Source organism: Tympanuchus pallidicinctus, unplaced genomic scaffold (assembly GCF_026119805.1).
Source record: "Tympanuchus pallidicinctus isolate F22 unplaced genomic scaffold, pur_lepc_1.0 scaffold16, whole genome shotgun sequence".
NCBI lineage: Eukaryota > Metazoa > Chordata > Aves > Galliformes > Phasianidae > Tympanuchus > Tympanuchus pallidicinctus.
In genome coordinates this window covers 23,682,407-23,701,545 of record NW_026294679.1, presented here as the reverse complement: position 1 = coordinate 23,701,545, position 19,139 = coordinate 23,682,407, and the positions used below count along the sequence as shown (strand labels likewise).

Below are 19,139 nucleotides of genomic sequence, written 5' to 3'. Positions count from 1 at the left end.
GGGTGCCCCATCCCTGGAGGTGCACAGTGCCACGGATGGGCAGTGGAGCCGCCTGGGGGGGCAGCCCTGCCTATGCCGTGAGCTTAAGCACAGGAGCCATCAGTGAAACAAGAGACAAATGCTTGCCCGTAAACAAAACTCCTTTATTTGTAGGCCGACACCAGGCAGGCACACTGCTGGAGCTGAGCTCTCACTGTGGCCGAAGAGGGCAGAGGGATCGCACACCCCCCCACAAGCCCCAGGCTCCCCCCTGCAGTACAGCCATGCTACAAGGCATAAGGTGGCCCCGAGCCACGCGCAGCCACTACTCTCCATCACTTGTGCAGCAACCGTCCCCTAGTCAGTGCAGTAGCAGCCGCCCTGCTGTGCCATAGTACCCAGAGGCATCCGAGGAGTAGCGCTGGGAGAGCAGCACCGCGTCCAGCTGCGCCTCACCGAAGGAGAAGTTCTCAAAGAGCTGCATGAGAAGAGAAAAAGCCATTCAGGAACAACAACAGCAGCTCAGCCTGCAGCTGCTCCTGTTACAGGGCTGCGTGCCGCTTGCCAAGCCTGCTTCCCCATCCCAGCACAGCTATGGCATGCACTCTCAGGAGAGGGTGTCTGCTTCTGGCCCAGGCCGCAGGGCTTATGGTTAATAAGGCTTGGTCCCAACAGGGGTCAGCAGGCACCATCCCAGCACTGACCCCACTCTGCTCAACAATCCTTCCTTCATTTGGCAGCGGGCTCATGCATGTGAGCCGTGCTGGGGCCAGAGGCACGCCTCAGCCCATTCATCCCATGCATGAAGCCAGCCAAAAGATGACATCAGGTCCTCACAGGGAAGCTCGGTGACACTGCTGGGAACGCAGTGCCTCTGAGAGCAATGTGCTGCTCCTGCTCCATTCCAGGAGGACGCAGAAAACGCACTCGTGAATTAAAAGCACTGCTCTGCAGAGCCATTTCCTCCATCATCGCCTCCCTGCACCTCCTGGTCAAAACCAACAGCTGGCCTGGAAGAAGGACCCCACAGCTCTCCATTGCCCGTCACTTCCCCAGAGCCCTGCTGGAACAAGGTTGTCCCAGGGGGGCTTCTCCTAGAGGGGCAGAGGAGGGGAAGAAGAATGACTGCCAACACACAAACTCCATTTGATGCAATTAAAGATGAATATAATTAAAGATTAATTATGTTTCCAAAAGGCTGGGTAGGTCTTAAATGCCTCATAAGATGTTGGGGAAGTGGATGGTCTCCTTTTCTTCTTGTTTGGGCAGAGCGGAATGGGAAGGTGCCCCTCAAGCAGCCAGCAAGGCAGCCCCCACTGGATGGGGGAGGCCATGGGAGAGCCCCAGAAGGCAGCAGCTGGGGCAAGGCTGCTCCATCTGCACGCTGCTAGAAGTGAAGCAAAGCCTTTGTACTGAAGCACTTGGTATTCCCACGGCCTTTTTTAAGCACTACTACCTCCTGCGAGTCTGAGTGCGTGTATTTCCCATGGAGAACACTGCTAGGACTATTGATTTTTGGTAATGCAGCTGTACTTTCTGAGAGCAAATGCACTACAAGATTTAAAGGACAGCCACAGCCCTATTTTTTTCCTGCTCTCCTTTCAAGCCAGCTCCTACTGATGCTCCTCTGCGCTTGTAGGCAACTGGATACCATGCGCGAGTATCAGAGTCACGGCACCACACAGCCCAGAGCCACCACGGGCAATTGAGAAAGAGCCCTCCTCCAAGGGCTCTGCGCCTCTGCGACAAGCAAACATCCCACAGTCATCCTGGGGGCTTGGGAGAGGCTTCAGAGGGCTCAGCCTCCGCATCTATTTATCCTGGGGAGAAGCCAAGCAAGAGCTGAGAAAGATATTTATATCTCCCACCACAGAACTGCTCTGCTTGTGGGGAGGCCAATGAAATGGAAGAGCACTTTGTGTTTTTCCTTTTCTTCTGGAAAAGGAGAGCCCTGGAGGTTGGTGCAGTTCTCCTTCCCAGAGGGCCACAGAGGGGAGGAGGTGTGGATTTGTAGGGAGCAGATGCAGGTCACTCGCAGGGCTGCCACAAGCCGTGGCATCTGGCTGGAGCAGGAAGCCAGGCTCAGCAGCAACAAGGCAATGCCCTAAATCCAAACGCGCCAACGGATTTACATCCTCACTGCCTGAGGAATAAATAAGGGGGTGGATGGGGGATTTCTTAATACTATAAATGAAAACAAGCCCGATGGAGGAAAAGCTCAATATGCAGAGCTGACCCCGCACACGCCATGCCACCTCCTAATGCCCCTTGAGGGAATAGCATCACTCAACTAAGTACCCTCTGCCTTCCCAAATCAAATTAGACCTCAACAAGGAGAGCACACTGCTAACATTTAACCTCAAGTCCTGCACCTCAGCGCGAAGGCACTGGAGATGTGCTGAGCCTGCACAGCAGGAAAATACTTGCACATCAAACAACAATGAACGACGGGCAAACACACTCCTCCAAACATCAGTCCCCAACCACAGCAATCCAGCAGAGTCAGAGTGGCACATTAACAGGAGGGCTATTTCTGCACTTTTTCCCCCTTTGCCTCAGCTTGTGAAGCAGATATGACCAAAACACTGGGGAAATAAATGCAAAGGATTCCTGGAAGAAGTATGCATTTGGGCATTTGTCAAGCAGCTCTCCTGGAGCGCAGCGGCACCTTTGTGTGCAAACTCAGAAACAGCAGCAATAAATCATGGCACTGCCCCGTGCTGGGATGGCTGCGGCACGCTTCGGCTCCGCTGCCAGAGAGCAGAGCTGCCAATGTGAGCTCGTGCCTTCACGTCACCTGTCATGGGCTCAACAAGAGTGAGAAGCATTAACGGCAGCGGGAGGACAGAAGGAACCCAGGTGATGGGAGGAAGGCCAAGGTACTTGAAACTTCCTCCACGCAATCCCTGGCTTGTGCTCGTGCTGCCTGGCCTGGGTTCTGCGCTGCCGTCAGGGTTATTGATTGCTGTAAAGCTTTACGTTGTCTCCAGCAGTCAGCCAAAAATGACCCATCCGGAATTGACAACGAGCCCGTGCTGCCCTGCTGAGAGCTCAGAAACGCCGAGGGAGTGAAAATTCACCACAATGCCAACGCCTTACAATTAAAAACTCCCAGCAAAGAGCAGCATTAGCGCAGAAGAAGATGCAGAGGTGCACACACACACACCTGCTCTGTGGGGAGAAGTTGCCTTTGCTGGAGCTCCAGGCTGGGAAGCAGTGCCCCAGGGCAGGGGCACAATGGCTCAGCAGTACAAAACTGCCCGCAGTGAATCAGCCCTGCAGGCGAGCGATGTGTGCACTGTTGTCTGCCTGAGGCCTGCTGGCAAAAAGAGTCAGGTGCCCTGCTCTCCTTGGCTGGGTTAGAAATGTGAAAGACCAGGTGAAGTCATCCGCGCCAGCAAACCCTCTGCCTGCCAGAGCCCCTCCTCTGTCACAGCTGCTTCTCGCTCACAGACACAACCCAGTGCTGGGAAACTGCTGGTAGATCAGGGACCTGCGGGGTCAGCATGTCTGGTTTCGTGCACTTCTGCTAAGAGCTCTGCCGGCCAACCTAACAGCCTCCATCTCCAGAAGCTGCCCTGGAGCTCCTCCCTCTTCACCCCAAGAAATGCAGCAAACCCTTCCAGCAGAGGCGCTCCAAGTCCCCCAGACAAACCTGAACCAAATCCTCTGCGGGCTCACAGAGGATGAAACCTAACTGGGCAAGCTGTCAAGATCTGGGAAGCTTGTTCAATTAATGGATTTTTTCCTCTTCTATTTTCACTTTCAAAATATGTTTTCTGAGACACTTTGGTGCCAAGAAAGAAACATCTGATTCCTGTGTTATTCACTGCGGACACCACTATGCCAATGACTATCTGCCAGGGGTTTAATTGCACTTGGAGGCTCACCAGCAGCAACACAAGACAAACACCAAAAGCAGGTAGGCAGCGCCCATCCATAGCAGTGTCTCACAATGAAGCGCCCACCTCCTGCTGACACTGGTCAGGGCTCCCTTCCTGCGGCTCTTTACACTGTTTGGGCATCCAAAGCCTCTCTTCCCTTACAAAAAAAGAAAGCATCCAGACTTCAGGAGGGAGGCAAGCCACTCACAGAAGACCTGGCAGCCTGTCTTGGGGGAGCGCAGCAGGCCTGTGCTGGAAGCAGAGCACTAACTCCCTTACCATTAGCATTCAGCCTGTCTCGTCCAGTCATTTATATTCTCTTGCTCTGCAGCAAAGCAACACAAGACCTGAAATTGCAGACAAGTGATCGGCACCCAGGGTTAGCGCGAGCCCTGTGCAAGACACGAGTCAGTGGTGACAAAGGAGAAGCCCTCCTGCTTAAATCACCCATTCTGCCCCTTGCACAGCAGTCACACACAAACCAATTCTACCTGGAAAAGTACCACTCATGTCAGAGCGAGCGATGCACAAAATGCAGGGTGTTCTTGGCATGCATGACAGGCGATTTCTTACTTATATTTTTATTTTGCTGAGCCAGAGTAAATGCCACCTAAATGCCACGGAGCTTTTGGTACATAAGCAAATGCCATTTTATGGGTGTTTTGCATCTATCTTACATGGTGATCATAAAGCAACAAGCTCAGAAAGGGCCAAGGGAGGTCATGGCCTCACTGTCCTCTGCATCCCTGAGGCAGGAGGAGCTCATTGCTGGTTCTGTCTGCACAGGAAACAGGGAAGGAGGCTACATGCACGCTTGCCTTCTTCCCAGTAGAGCTATCTGGGGCCACATCCAGTCTTTGTTCAGCAGAGACTGCCTGGTTTGTCCTGCATGAGCAGAACCCAGAGATGCTTCTGTCACACTGCAAAGCTTTTGCTTTAGCACAGGGTTTTGGGTCGTTTCCCCTCCTTGCTGCAAATCCATGAAAATTCATGCATTTGAGGAAAGCAAGCCCTAGTTGCTATGGTGAAAGGCATTCTGCAAACTAAGAAACAAACACAAGTGGGACATTTAGAAGTTACTGCATCCTCACACATCTTTCTGACAAGAATAAAACACCCCAGCAAATTAAAGGCTCTGCTAACTTCCAGTGTGAGGGATTCATGGTACAACTGGTTTAAGGAATTAACGATCAACCCCTGCATCTCTCCAAAGCAGCCTCACCCCCATGGCACCCAGCACTCCCCATTAAGAACAGCTGCTGCAGGTGCTGTAGGACCTGGGCTTTGGCTTTGCTGCAGTGATGCCAAGAGGCTTGCAAAACACCTGGGAACACCGGGACAAGGACCTGTCAATGTGACCTCCCAGATCTGTTCACAGTCACTGAGAGGAGGAGCCTGGACACAGAGCAAGCCCATTAAATCAGGCAGACCGGGAGATTAGCCAGCAGAAGGGCCAGGGTGCCTCTGTGATGAGCTCCCCACTTTCACTCATCAATGTGCTCTTTCTTTTCTGGCACTAAACACAGCCCACACGTAGGAAGACGTTTTCACAGTGACCCAACTACATCTCCTTTTCCTCCCAGAATCATGCATACATTGGCTGCCCGTCTCTCCCTCGATAGCAGCACAATCAGGACTGAAGGCAGAGATCTCCCCTCTGCAGAGCACACACTTGCTCCAGTTCTCAGAGCTGTGCTGGGTACATACTCTCATCTCACCACGGAGGACCACCAGATCATTTTTTCTGCACACTAGGAAGACTTGATCACGCCTAATGTGGGTCTTCCGATTTCAAAACTACAATGGGAAAGAGTCCATCCCTCTAACTCCCCAAGGAAAGCTGCAGAGATGCAGTCTAGGTGCCAGAGGCTGCAGAACATATGCAGCACTCATCAGTCCACAGGAGAACTGGCAGCAGTGACTGTGCAGAGGCAGATGTTCTCTGCTTAACAGCTTGCTGGGCTTAGGGTATTTTCAGGGTACAGGGAGGACTTCAAGGCCAAGATTTTGCTTTCATGTGGTGCTGCATCAAACGTCTTAAACTGAACTGCTGCAATACCACAGCTGCTGCACTACTCCTGTCCAGCAAGACAGAAGGAGCAACAGAGGACACTACCAGGTCTGCGTGCAACCCACCAGCACTGGTCTGTCACTGAATAAAAACACCAAGTGACAGAGGACACGGCCCCATAATTTAATGCCCTTAAATTCTGGAGCCAGGTTGGGTCACGCCTTGTCTGTCCCAGCAGCACGTGCCTCTATACTGATGGACCCAGCTCCAGGCCTGGCACATCAGCTCAGTGCCTGCCGAAGCTTTGCTCCACAGCACCTGCAGAGCTGCTCTCTCAGTCTGTAATCTCGTAAGCCATTAAGGCAGGGTTCACTCCTTTCCTTGCTCAAAACGTGCTCACCTTTTGTCCACACACAGCACAGGCCACCCTTTTATATCCCAAACCTCAAGATACAATCCTTCAGTTCTAACACTGTGTGAGCTCAGATGGCACTCTTCCTACCGCAAGCCTTTTTGAAGGATCCTGGAACATTGTGGCTGTATCTTCACGTTCCTTTGCATTTCTATTTATTCACCACAGCCTTAGCATTTTCACAGGGGAAAATAAATAAATGACCAAGTAAATAATAAATAAAAGCCTGAAGGCAGCCAAGCCCTGGCTCCGGAGATGCACGCAGCTGCCCCGGCTGCCTCAGTGCCAGCACTGCGCCAGCTGCGACGCTGGGCACACAGCCACCCTGCAGGGCAGGGGGGAGGAGGAGGAGGCAGCACAAAGGGGCTGCCAAGCTGGCATCTCCCCGCTGTGCCCAGCCTGACCTTACTCACATGGGAGATGCTGGAGCAGGATTGCGATCCGTGACTTGGACGTGTGAGGAGCTGGCACACCACCTCCCTGGAAGCAATACGTACTGCTCTGTATGAAACGCTTCATAAAGCAGCCCTGTTCCTTGGGACTCAGCTAGACAAGAACAAAGCCAAAGCGTCTCGCACCTTCATGGGAGGCACAAATCACTCACACGCTTCCCCTGGGCTTTCTGCACCAAGCAAATCAAGGAACCTTTTGCACAAATATTCTTCAAGACAGAGGGAATTTAAACTCCTCGATGTAACTCATCCTACAGGATCTATTTTCTGAGCAGTGTGGGAAGGCACCGGCCTGCACAACGATTTATTAGCACAAACAGGAGTGTGTGTTTAACTCTGTGGAATGGGGAGAACAAAGGATTATTCAATAAAATTCTGATGAGTTCTGCCAAAAGCAAAATACCAGCTGGAGCCCGGGGTAGCGCAGGCAGCCTATCGGCAAACACTGCTGCCATCTGCACGCAGGCATCAGCTGCAGCCCCGGAGAGTGGCAGAACTGGGCCATCCTCACCTCGTTGTGCACCATTACCTGCAGGTCCCGCCCTCTGCTAGGCCAAGCCCGTGCCTGGCAGTGCCACAGCCACAGCTGAGCAAGGAGGCGGCCCAGCATGACGACTTGACACCGCGCTCACCGATGCCCTTCGTTTAGATCCTGCTGCACGAGCTAACAGCCGCTTCGTGAGAGGGCAACCTCGCTGAGCAGCAGATAAATAATGTATATAAAAGAGGACGTGGTGCAGTTCTGCAAGGTCATGCTGGAGCACACTGGCGGCCGGCTGGGGCCGGGCTCCTCGGGTAAGAAGCCTGCAGCTATTTATGACTCATGTAATTAATTAATGCCAACGGGTGCTCTGCTGCAGGCACGTGGGAGACCAAAGGGAAATACGAAGCGAGTAGGTTAGGAAATGTAGTGGAGGTGGGGGAGAAGGATGACATTTCTTGCAGGAAGGCACGCTTTGAAGTAATCATCAACAGTCCAAACAGCCAGCAGCTCTTTGGGCTACATCCGTACAGAATCAATTAGGGGTTTTAAAAGTGCCTCAGCTCTGATTTCAGAGAGCAGCCAAATAAAAATGGCATTTGAGGCAGGGCCGGGGCATTTCTAAGCACTGTGCACCACGAGTCCCACGGCCCCACAGTGCAACCCACGAGTGTTGCAAAAATCAAGTGAGCAGCGTAACGCCTTTCAAACTATGCATGTTTTTGGATGAGGAACATTAACGAAGAAGGGCAGCTGAATTTTACGTCTCTCTGAAGTCTAAGGACATGATCAGCAAATGCAAAAAGGACTGATGGGCAAAGCGAAAAGCAGACGCTCCCTAAACGGAGTCCCTCCAGGCACTTGGGGCTGCTACCTGCCTTCTCCAGAGCCAGCTCAGGTGCTGGGAGCTGAAAAAGGGGCCACATCCATCAGTGGCCCGTTCCGCCACGCAGCCCTGAGGTCTCACAGCAAGCGCTCCACACGTGGCAGTGCTGAGTCATGACACCGTGCTCGCACAGCCGGCGAGAGCTTAACCTAATTTTGTCCCTTTGTTTGTCCTCTGCGCAGAGGAGATCAATCAGCTCTGCTCTGTCTTCACATCCCATGCAGCCAGTACCTAATGCATTGCACAGCAGAACTGCAAACACAAAACAGACCTCTTCTGTCCCCTGATGCCCACAGTCCTTTCGAGCTGTCCATTTCGCATCCGATCTGCATCCTTGCTCACGTCTCTCCGCTGCCAATTTGTGACCAGAACATCTATCATTTCACGATGTGAATGCACGTATTCAAGCGCTCTCCTGCCTCCCTCTTATCATAACAAATCAGCTCACACAATGAGGATTTAAATTGGCTTATAACCCAGCGCTGATTCCCTTCTCCAGGCTTGTCTTTTCTCTCTGGACACTCACTGCGTGTGAGCACCGCACATCAGCCCAGCATTGCTACCTCTGCAGCCTGGGGAATCTCGCTTCCTGCCCTCCCATCAACACTAAATCTGACTCTGACCCCCACTAACCACTGGTTTTCTGGAGCAGAACCATGCAAACTAATAGCAGAGATTTAACAAACAAAAAGAGCATGTGAAGTGGCAGTTTTAGCGGCATAAAAACAAGCATGAGTGAGAGAAACAAGAGCAACAAAGTCTGCCTTTCTGGTGGGCTGCAAACCAACAGGAGCCTAAGTCTCTAGGGTAAGATATGAGCAAAGTGAACGACAACACCAACACCCACTTAGCATTCGTGTGACGTATTCCTGATCTGAGCTCACCAGCTTTGAGAACACTTCTGTTAAATACTGTACTGCTCCCAACTAGGAGTGATCTAGATTGTTTATTTCAAAAACAGATGCCCCCTGCTCTGGGAAATCCCATACGCCAAAGCCAAAGACAGTTTTAAAGAGGTGCTTCAATCTCTTCTGGATATCTAATATCAGCAGCTGGCTCCATTTCTCTAATTATTTCATACTGACCTTGAGGATGTTTCGCCCATTAAACGACTCCCTCTCCTTGAAGGATGATTTACCAGTCACTGTGTTGCTTCGCTCTTCAGCTGGAAAGAGAAAAGCCACCACCAGAACGAGCTTCAGATAGGAGAACTGTGTTCACCCCCCAATCCTCCCCTCCCCAAAGTCAGCTGCCAGCTGATAAACCATCCTCACACAGCTCTTCATGCAAAAACACTGCCACTTTGATCTTAAAGATATCTGTGCTGACTGTGCAGGGATCAGTGCTTCCACCAGGATTACCTGCAACACCTGGCGGAAAGACCCTGCACACAGCTGGTGTTGAGGTGATTCTGGAGGGCACCTGCTGTGAGGAGCATCCCTGCATACCATCTACGTGTGTATATGTGAGGCAAGGAAGCAGCCACCCACAGAGACATGGAGAACAGCGATCCAGGCCTTCAGTGAGTGCCAAATGTCTCCATCTCGGATCCATCTCCCCAGAGGATGTCTGAAGTTTTACATAATCCCTAAGTACATAATCTGCTCTTTCTAAGGGACCTTTGCCACACTCACTGAATACATTCAATATTTCTTCTACATCTCCAGCATTGACTATGAGTTCCCACTCACAACCAACAATGCTAATCAGACCCTGTATCGAACATAAAGTGATTTCTATGGCTGCCTGGGTAAAGCTCTCCTCATTGTCTCCGAATGCCTCACATGCCTGATAGAGCAGTTCAGCACACAGACAGGATGCTACTGCCAGTGGGCCCCCCCTCCAAAGGGCAAGATTCCTGTGAGTGCTGCTGGCCAAGAGTGGGTCTGAAATTGTGAGAAGAACCTTAGAAAGGACTCAGAAAGTACTCAAAGCACGTCTGCCTCCTCCAGCTCTGCTGGCTGCTTTTTCAGTTTTTCTTGGGTTTTATTTAGCAACATCCCCCATACAATCTTCAAGGCACTTTTAAGATTAAAATAAGCACAAAAATAATTTAAAAAAAAAAAAAAAAAAAAAAAAAGCAACCCAACACAAAAAGTGTGAAAGTCAACAGTTACTGACCAAAATACCTCCTGTTCAGTGGTATTGTGTTACACGGACATGAGGAAGTGGATTCTAACTGAAAGAGGGGAGATTTAGACCGGATATAAAGAAAAAGTGTTTTACAATAAGGGTGGTGAGGCACCGGCACAGGCTGCCCAGAGAGGTTGCGTCCCTACAGACACCCAAGATCAGGCTGGAACAGGGCTCAGAGCTCTTGATGGAACTGTGGGTGGTCCTGTTCACTGCAGAACAGTTGGGCCAGACGGTCTTTCAGGGACCCTTCCAACTCTAGTGATTCAATGCATTTACCAGCAAATAACAAGAATACTCACCACCGCTTGGGTCTTTCCTGAATAGCGTGTTCATGACAGTAGCGTGCAGTTTCACCCTATCCCATTCCCTAAGCATCAAACCTGAGGCCACGAACCTCTCCACCAGCTGATCAGCTATCATCTGCAGCCTGGGAAGGCAAAAGGGGAAAGAACGGAGCAAAGTAAGCCGACAAGAAATTGCTGCACTGTCAGTGCTTCGCTCTTCTGCCAGGAAGGACAGCATGTGTGAAATGAGTTCTCCGCATTCACTCAGGAAAAGAGAGCAGGGGAAGCAAACAGAGCCATCAGAATTCAGTTATCCTGCAAAAAGTTCTGGCTGTTTTACAAGGCCTCCTCTGTCCTTCCTCCACTCACACGGCTTCTGCTGCACACAATCCACAAAGCGGGGCAGATTTAGCGTAGCAAAGAGTTTGCTGCCAATGCCCAAACCTGCGTTCCCCGGGGCGTTCAGGCACTTGGGCCCCACGGGACCCACTCAGCGCAGGGCCCACAGCAGCCACAGGGCCCACAGCAGCAGGCTGGAGCTGAGAAAGGCTTGGCTGGCCCCAGGGCTTGGGGTGGCCACGCTCCAGCTGCCAGCTCCTACATCGCCTGCTTGCGCCTCGCCCCCAGTGGGCTGCCGGCAGCCACGCGGCAATTTCTAGACTCTCCAACTTGCGACTGCCATGGTTTTCTGCTATTTTCTGGCTTTACATCAGTGATTTTTAAAATTAGCAATGACAAAGATTAAATGAATATCATTACGGACAATACTAAAACAAATTAAAAGAGAATAGCTCGAGTGAAAATGGGGCTTTATTGCATTATAAAGTTAATCAAGGAAATAAAACAAATTAGAATGAATTATAATGGAAATTATTTGCCGTGCGGGAGGCATCAGAGCATGATCTCTCTCTCATTCTGAGCCATTCTGTGTGCAGAAGGGCTTGCCATCCCCTAATGCTGTCTGCAGTTATGCAAGCTAAGTCGGGTAAATCAAATCTCCTGCTTTATGGCTTAAGCTGATCAAGATCATCCAAAGATCAGGAAGGAACTTCACCTCCAGCCACTCCAGGAGCCACACACAGCCAGCAGAACATCTCACAGGAGGCAGGAAAGCACACACCTCTTACATGGGCTGCAGCAGTCTGAGCCAGCACAGCACAGCACAGCGCAGCATGGCACAGCACACGGCTGCTGTGATCCTCCAGCATTGGCCTTACAGCTGAAAAACTGCTCCCAGTCTGCTTTGCTCATGTCTCTGAGCAAAAAGCAGCAGGTTTAAGCAGGCAAGAGAGACAAGTGCCAATTAATTCTGCTGGGAGAGATGCATCAATTCACAGGTGAGGGCAGGACCCGCCTGGATGAGGAAAAAACATTACAATCACACAGCCCTCTCTGAGCCTATTTCCAAGCAAAAGCAGCAGCGTTGCAAAACAGAAGCTTGGCAGCCTCCAGTTGACGTGCAAAGCACAAGGTTTGGGTTAGGCCAAAGCCTCAGCTAGGGACTTTCATGAAGGATAGAGGGAGGCACTATCTCAGCAGCAAGCCCCTTTCTCAGGAAACATCTCTGTTTGCAATGGCAGGCAGATTGGAAGGTCTCATTTCTCTCCCCAGCCCAAGCAGCTCTGCCAGCCCATCCACATATTGTTCCAGCACAACGGTTAAAAGGCTCCTCAGCAGAACAGGCAGCACTGGCACCCGAGGCAAGCTGCAGGATCAGTCCCCAGCCATCCAAGCAGTGCCCAGCCATGGGCAGACATTCCTGCACCATATTACACTCCCACCTGTCTGGTCACAGACACGCACAGAAGCGCAAGCAGACTTGCGAGCGCCACACATAAGGGGTGACCTGGAGACTCAGAAGAAAAGGGGTCTACAGCTCAGTGAGCTGATACATAATGATTTCTACAGCACTGAATGAAGGGCACTTGGGTCATCCAGCATTTACCTCATATTTCTGAGTGCTCCCTCATTTCCTCCCCCTGGCTGATACAGACTGCCCCGGTTCTCCACCATCCCCCTCTGCTTTATCTCACCTCTGTCAGGGTAGGACAGACTTCAAAGTGGAAGACTAGAGAATGGGAAAAGAAGATTTGGGTTCTTACCCAATCTCAGCAGCTGTTACACTTCCATTTCCCCCAACCATTTTCTTATCTCACATCCGATCTCTTACTTCAACAGAGCAAACAAAGTGTTTTTCCCTGGGGCAGTAAGCATGGGGCCCTCGGGGAAAGAAGATGCTAGAACACATCCCTCCCTCCTTGAACAGGTTCCTGCTGGCACCTTCCTCCTCCAGCTGTGCTGTTCACCCCCTGCAAGCTCCTGCTGTCCTCCAGCAAGGGGATCAGACAGCAAGGGCAGCACCGCTGGAAAAAGATCAAGCTAAAGAGGAAAAAGCCAACACTCAAGAAGAGAAGGCTAAAGTTCTCCTGGCTGCTCCTCTGCCTCCTTCCCAGCCATCTCACATGAGCAGTTCAGAAAGATGGTGGCTCTTGCATTTCCCCAGTCTTTGAGAAAGCACTTAGAGATTACGCTGCTGTTGGTGATGCACTTGTCAAAAATGAGATGGAGGAAAGCTGTCCAGCCACCACTGCATCCTGGACAGCACTGTGGCAGAGCCTTCAGCTGAAGCCACATCAGAGCACTGAACAGCACAAACGCACCAACCTGGCTTTGACACTTCACACCAGAGGTCAGAAGACAGGTGTTTCACACCCAGCGTGTGTTTCAGGCTACTCAGGGACACAAAAAACAACTCTGTGACCAAGCTGCATTTTTCTAAGGACTTTTTTGTGTAACTGGCTTTTAAGAATAATGAAATGCTGCAGAATAAAATCCAGATTCACCTGGTCCATCCACTGGAAACCAGGCAGCAGAGGCCAAGTTGTCCTTGTTTTAAGTCACCTGGGGAGCACCTCCTTGCCTATCTCCTCACTGCCTGAGCCACAGCACCATTACTCACTCCAATAGACTGTTACAGAAACAAATGACATCCTTCACAACAGCACCACAGACTGATTCAAAGACCAAACACATCACTGCCTTAACTGGTTTAGGAAGCAAGAATGACTTAATCTTCCCGACTGCCAGCCCACGGACCGCGAGCAGCACCCGCAGACTTTGGACAGCAGAGGTTTCTCCTGCTGCTGCTCAGCACTGCCTGCATTCTGGGGGCTGAAGGAGAAGGAACTCACTTGTCTGAGCCATCCTTCATGTGAACTTTGGCATAAAGGACATCCATCATGGCAGGGTCGTCGTTCATGTACTCCACCCCAGTCACCTCCACGCTCAGAGGCTTGCCTCCCGTAATTTGGCTAAAATGGAAGAAAAAGCAAAACGTCACACTTGCTTTAGAAAGGCAGCATGTAGCATTCCTCCTGCCTAATTTCTAAAGCTTGAAAAACTACAGTTGCTATTGTCTCATCATCTCAAAAAATGCCACAAAAACATTTAAATTTGAATTCATACATTCACTGTTTCAGACATACACTAAGTCAACTTGTCAGTACTCACAGGCCATCTCAAAGCAGAAATCTCTATTTACTTTTTACAAAAGCTATCAGCAGTCAAATGGTGTAACTCCTCATTCCAGAGAAGCTGCTGCCTTCCCCACAAAGAGAGCGACTGTGACACAAAGCCTCCAGTTCATCGATTTTCACTGGCAAAAGCACTTGATGCAGAAGGCAGTTTTAAGTACATTTCAACATCCACTTACAAATGCTGGGAGCACATAGAACTGCTTTAAAAACCGTCACCAGCTACTCTGGCAGGAACGCGAAACCTAAAACGCGTGAGGATGTAATATGCACTCCCACACCCAGCAGCACACCGTGAAGCCTATCTGCTCCCAAGCACACCACCTCCTTGCTCTCCAGGAGCACATCACAGGAGGCGTGTGCTGCAGCAAGAGCTCCCAGGAGCAAGTGCCTCCGCCTCTATCAGCGCCGAGGTCTTGTGGGAAGTGCAGGGCAGGCAGAAGTAATGACCACAAGTTAAGTGGGAGTGTGACTTTGCTCTAACCTTGCTTGCTTTTGTGCAGCCTGCCTAAGAGGTTCCCAGTAAGACTCACCAGGGAACAGTATGATTACTGAGAGGGAAACAGCACAAGTAAGACTACAAACACTTGAGGCCACATACCCAAAAATTGTAAAAAGAGGGCACACTGACTTTCAGACAGTATTGCTTGCATTTAGTAAAAATAAATGAATGCTAATGAAGGTTCATATGGGTGGAAGGGAGCCTAAATTGATTTTAAAGGCCTATTTATTTGGCTATGGCAGGGGAAATACCTGTCAACACAGTCAAGTGTTGACTCCTCCTCCAAAGGCAGTGGAGAGTCAAGATTTTCTCTGTCTCAGCTCAATCCACTCCTGAGGAGGGTGGCACTCTTCAACTGCTGTGGGCAGCTCCTTCCCCTGAAAATACTTCTGCATTTCTGGTCAGCAGCTGAAAAAAGGGAGCCTTCCTTTTAGAGGAGGTAAGAATTTTGGCCATGCACTGATTCCCACAGGTGTCAGCTAGCACAGCGTGGCTCATTCTTCACACACCAAAGTTGAAAATAAAGAAATACAAATAAGGAATCCATGCCCTCCGTGCAAAAGTATTGCAAAAATAAATAAATAAAGACAGCAGCCCCTCAGGCCATCTCCAATTTCTAAGCCGCACAGAGATAAGCTAATTACAGTGTCATTCAACCACATTTACAGTTCGAGCCATAATATCTGCAGTTCCGTGTTAACAGGCGGTGAGAAAGCCCAGTTCCTGAACCAGTGCTGAATGGTTCAGAGTGATGACTCACATGGCTCACACTGCCTTCCCTACACGCTCCCTGCACCCAGAAATGCATGTCAAGGACACCTCAGCATCTGCTCTGAGGCAGGAAGGAAGGAGCAGTGTGCTGGAGCCCGCTGTAGGCAACATGGGAAGGTGCTGGAGCTCATCCCTCCCCCTGCAGCAGGCAGGGGACAGCAAGGAATTGCTCCCACAAAAACAATGGGACTGGTGCGAGAAATGTCTGGAGCAGGTCTGCAGGGACTGAGCTGAGAGTACTGCTGTGCCCTCTGGTTGTGATTTCTTGGCGATTTCTGCTGCCCCTACTCAAAACATTCAGCCTCCTAAATTTCTGGAATTTAGATACACTGTCAGGCTGCTCTCCTCATCATTCCTCATCAAAGACAGCTTGCTTCTTTTCCCCTACACACGCCCTTGGTGCTGACATCCCTTTGCAACACTTACTCTACAAAGTCCTCTTTGCACTGCTGCAGGAGGTCACACGCTCTCTGGATCTCCTGTTCGTTCAGCAGCACCAGCGTCCCCAGTGTCAGGTGGAGCTTTGCAGGGTTCTGGAACAGGCTGCTGCTGACCCCGTGATCCTACAAATCAGTCAAACACAGCATCTCATCTCAAGCATGTACACAACACCTCTCAGAGGGATCCACATAGCAGGGAACAAGCAGCAAGCCACCAGCATCAAACCTCTCATCTCTGCATCGCTAGGCAAGTTGCTAGTCTTAAAGTCGAAACAAGGGGGAATTGCACAGACTTTGGGAGCGAGGCAGAGCCCAGCACCACACGCCTGCCCACCACCTGCCTTTGCAGTGAGGTCCAAAGGCAGATCAGGGCTCTTTAGGGCAGGCTCCAGACCTCCACGGCCATCAGAGCAGTGACTGCCACCAGCCATGGACACGGCGCAAGTCAGTGCAAAATTAGAACTTGAGCGAAGTGTGTTCTCTGTGCCATAAAGCTGGAGCCAGCTGCAGTGGCAAGCTCTAAATAGCCTCTAAATCCTGTCTAAACACTGGCTGCACCTCACAACACAAGCACAGCCCATACCAGCTCTGGTAATTACATTTTTCTCATTCCCAGGTGCCCTATAGTTTGCTGAGATGAATTAAGTTTAAATTCCCTTTAAAAGAAAAGCTACGTGTTGTTGCTGAGGAAGAACTGTTCCCAGGTGGAGCAGTGCTCAGCTTTAAGGAACATGCTTTTCTGTTCTCGAATATTCATAAAAATACTTTGAGGATGGTTAACACACCCATATTAAAACAATTATTTCCACTTGGTGGCCACTTCCCATCAGCACACTGACGAACCTCCGCTTTAAGCTCCAGAAGAATCCAGCACTGCTGAAGCATTTATATGTCCGAAAATAAAAGCCCAATGACTGCAAATGACAGCCTTGAAGTTTCTAACCGAGCTTCAGAATTTGAAATAAAACCTCTCTGACGTTTAAACACTGCATCCCTCAGCTGGTGTAATGCCTCACATCTCATCAGGCATTGTTCATGCTGTGGCAGCACCCATATCCTTGCTGACAGCAGCACTTACAGGCTGGGCTAGATGAGCAAAACTCAGCGTCCCCAGCTGACAGAGCACGTACCTGCCTTCGCCTTGCTAATTGCTTTATTGCTGGCTGAGCCCCCAAATCCTGCTAGTGGCAAAGGATGCTGCAAGCCTCAGCACCATGCAGCAACCTGCAACGAGCACAGATGAATTACATTAGGCATGCCCTGAGCATAGGACAGGAAAGGTGGGTGCCTCCATCTCGCTCCTTCCCAGAGGGAAGGCAGCTAAAGCCTTTTTGCTCCCTTTCACTCACACTGCTGTTAATGTGCAGGACCAGACACAATTCCTCTCCATCGGTCTTTCTCTTTTAAAGGTACCCATAGCCGGGGGATATTTGGCCCAACACAAAACAACAGCTTGGTAATAGCAACCAGGAGAAAGTTTGAGTCCATCTTGCCAGAGACAAGCATCTGACGTCACTCACACAGTGCACACAAGTGATGAAGACTGCACAGTAAAGCAGTTCACAGGACAGAAAGCAAAACCCCAACCCTTGTTTTCTGGGACAGGGACTGACCTGCCCCAAAAGCAGCCTTTTCCCAGCGCCTGAGTGGGGGCTGACAGCTGACAAAGTGCTGGCATGGCACCTCTGCACACTGCGCTGCTGGGACAGCCAGCAGGGAAGAGCAGGGCAGAGAGAAGAGGTCAAGACCCAGACAAGTCTCCTGGTTTACCCCTGGTGTTTCATACAGCTCCTGAAATTCCCACATACAGCACTTACAGCTCTTTCACAGGCCGGAAGATCCCACCTCCCCCATGTGTGAGCGGGATGCTGTATCTGAAGTAGCTCTCTCTGGAGCAAGCAACATTTCTGCAGATGTCTTAGCAGCCCTTCTGACTTGGGCTCAGTTCAGTGAAATGCAAAAGTGCTTGAACCCACTTATCCAAGTCCCGTTTCTGCTATGCTTAACTGCTGTGTCCAGGGGGACATATGGCCAGTTGGACAGGATGATCTTAGAGGTTTCTTCCAATCTCAGTGATTCGGTGACTCCAAGACACGGACCCGAGTGCCTTGTGGTGACAAACTCCTCCAGCACCAGTTTCCTCCCCTGGGTCGTGACAGGTGAGCATTCCTTGCATCACATGCACAGCAAGGAGCAGAATGGAAAGCACAGCACCAGAGTGGTGAGGACAAGCAGGAGAATCCCCTGTATTCCACAGGGGAACGTGAAAGCCAAGTGTTTGCAGGGATTTGCTGGAAGATACAAACACATAAAACAGACCCTACTGCTTCTCTCAAAAATTCACCACTCAAACCACCTAAGGAAGCACTGAGAGGCAGGAAGAACGTTCCCCACATGGATCATCTGTGTGTGACTGCCCATTTGAGCTTGTGCCGCTCTCTCAGACACTGACTTGTCGTGGGCACAAAAAACAACACATTTCCATGCACGTACCTTTAACAATTTTTTTTTTTAAATTAGATCTCCCTCTTAGATCCTCTACCTTTGCTCTCCTACTGTAGATGGAACAAGGAAAGACTTTTATTAGGAGCCTTCACCTCTTTGCAAAGTCTGAGCACATTGTTCCTATAAATCTAAGACACTTTAGCAGGGAAACCAAAGACCAAAGCAGAGCTTTCTGCGTGACAAGGCAAAGGATCACACTGCTTAGCTCTTCCTCCCTGGCTGCATCCTTTCTGCTGTCTTAAGAGCTTCCAATATTTGCAGACAGCTTTCTGTTTTTTCCCTAATAGCAGGATAGTGCATGCCAGCTACATGCCCTCTCCCACCCCAACCCACAAACAAAGGAGCGAGCCAGAAAAACAGCATTTCCTGAACTGACTGAAGAACTGCAGGCTGAAAAACCCCTCCCATTTTCTGTCCCTTCCACTGTGAGATGTAATACCTCATTAACAACGTTAGATATTTACAGGTTGGCATTATTACAGCAATCATATTTCTCTTCCATGCTACATCTGCAGCCTGTTAACAATGCAAATGCTGTGTTTGCACAGCTCTAAAAACCCAACCATGATTTTTCATGGCAATTTCACTGCTGAACCTAAACCTTTTCCTTTACCCACCTGCAACAAATGCTTCAGTCCTCCTCACTCCAACACCAGCATGGCTGTGCTAGGAGACTCCCAAGGTCACCCAGACAGCCTCAGTTCCCGCTGCACCACACCACTAAGGACCCAAGCCAGGTGAGCCACCTCCTTATCTCTGTACTAAATCAGCCTCAAAACAGCTCTGCTTCGCTGGCTGGCTGCCCTAATGCCACATATGAATGACACCCAAAGCGCTCTGTATCGTGACACAACGTTTGTCTA

General features: G+C 50.4%; 1 protein-coding gene across 3 annotated transcripts in view; it reads right to left on the bottom strand.

The window, feature by feature from the left end:
- Window positions 1-126: 126 nt before the first annotated feature.
- Window positions 127-19,139, bottom strand: part of ASCC1 (activating signal cointegrator 1 complex subunit 1) — a 27,464-nt gene continuing 8,451 nt past the window's right edge. For all 3 annotated transcript variants that reach the window (XM_052676897.1, XM_052676899.1, XM_052676898.1), the window contains 5 exons: window positions 15,758-15,894; window positions 13,717-13,836; window positions 10,541-10,668; window positions 9,191-9,270; window positions 127-457 (listed from right to left, as the gene is read on the bottom strand). In XM_052676897.1, coding sequence (XP_052532857.1) covers window positions 341-457; window positions 9,191-9,270; window positions 10,541-10,668; window positions 13,717-13,836; window positions 15,758-15,894 — 582 coding nt within the window. In that variant the 3' untranslated portion in view covers window positions 127-340. The remainder of the gene's footprint in view (window positions 458-9,190; window positions 9,271-10,540; window positions 10,669-13,716; window positions 13,837-15,757; window positions 15,895-19,139) is intronic.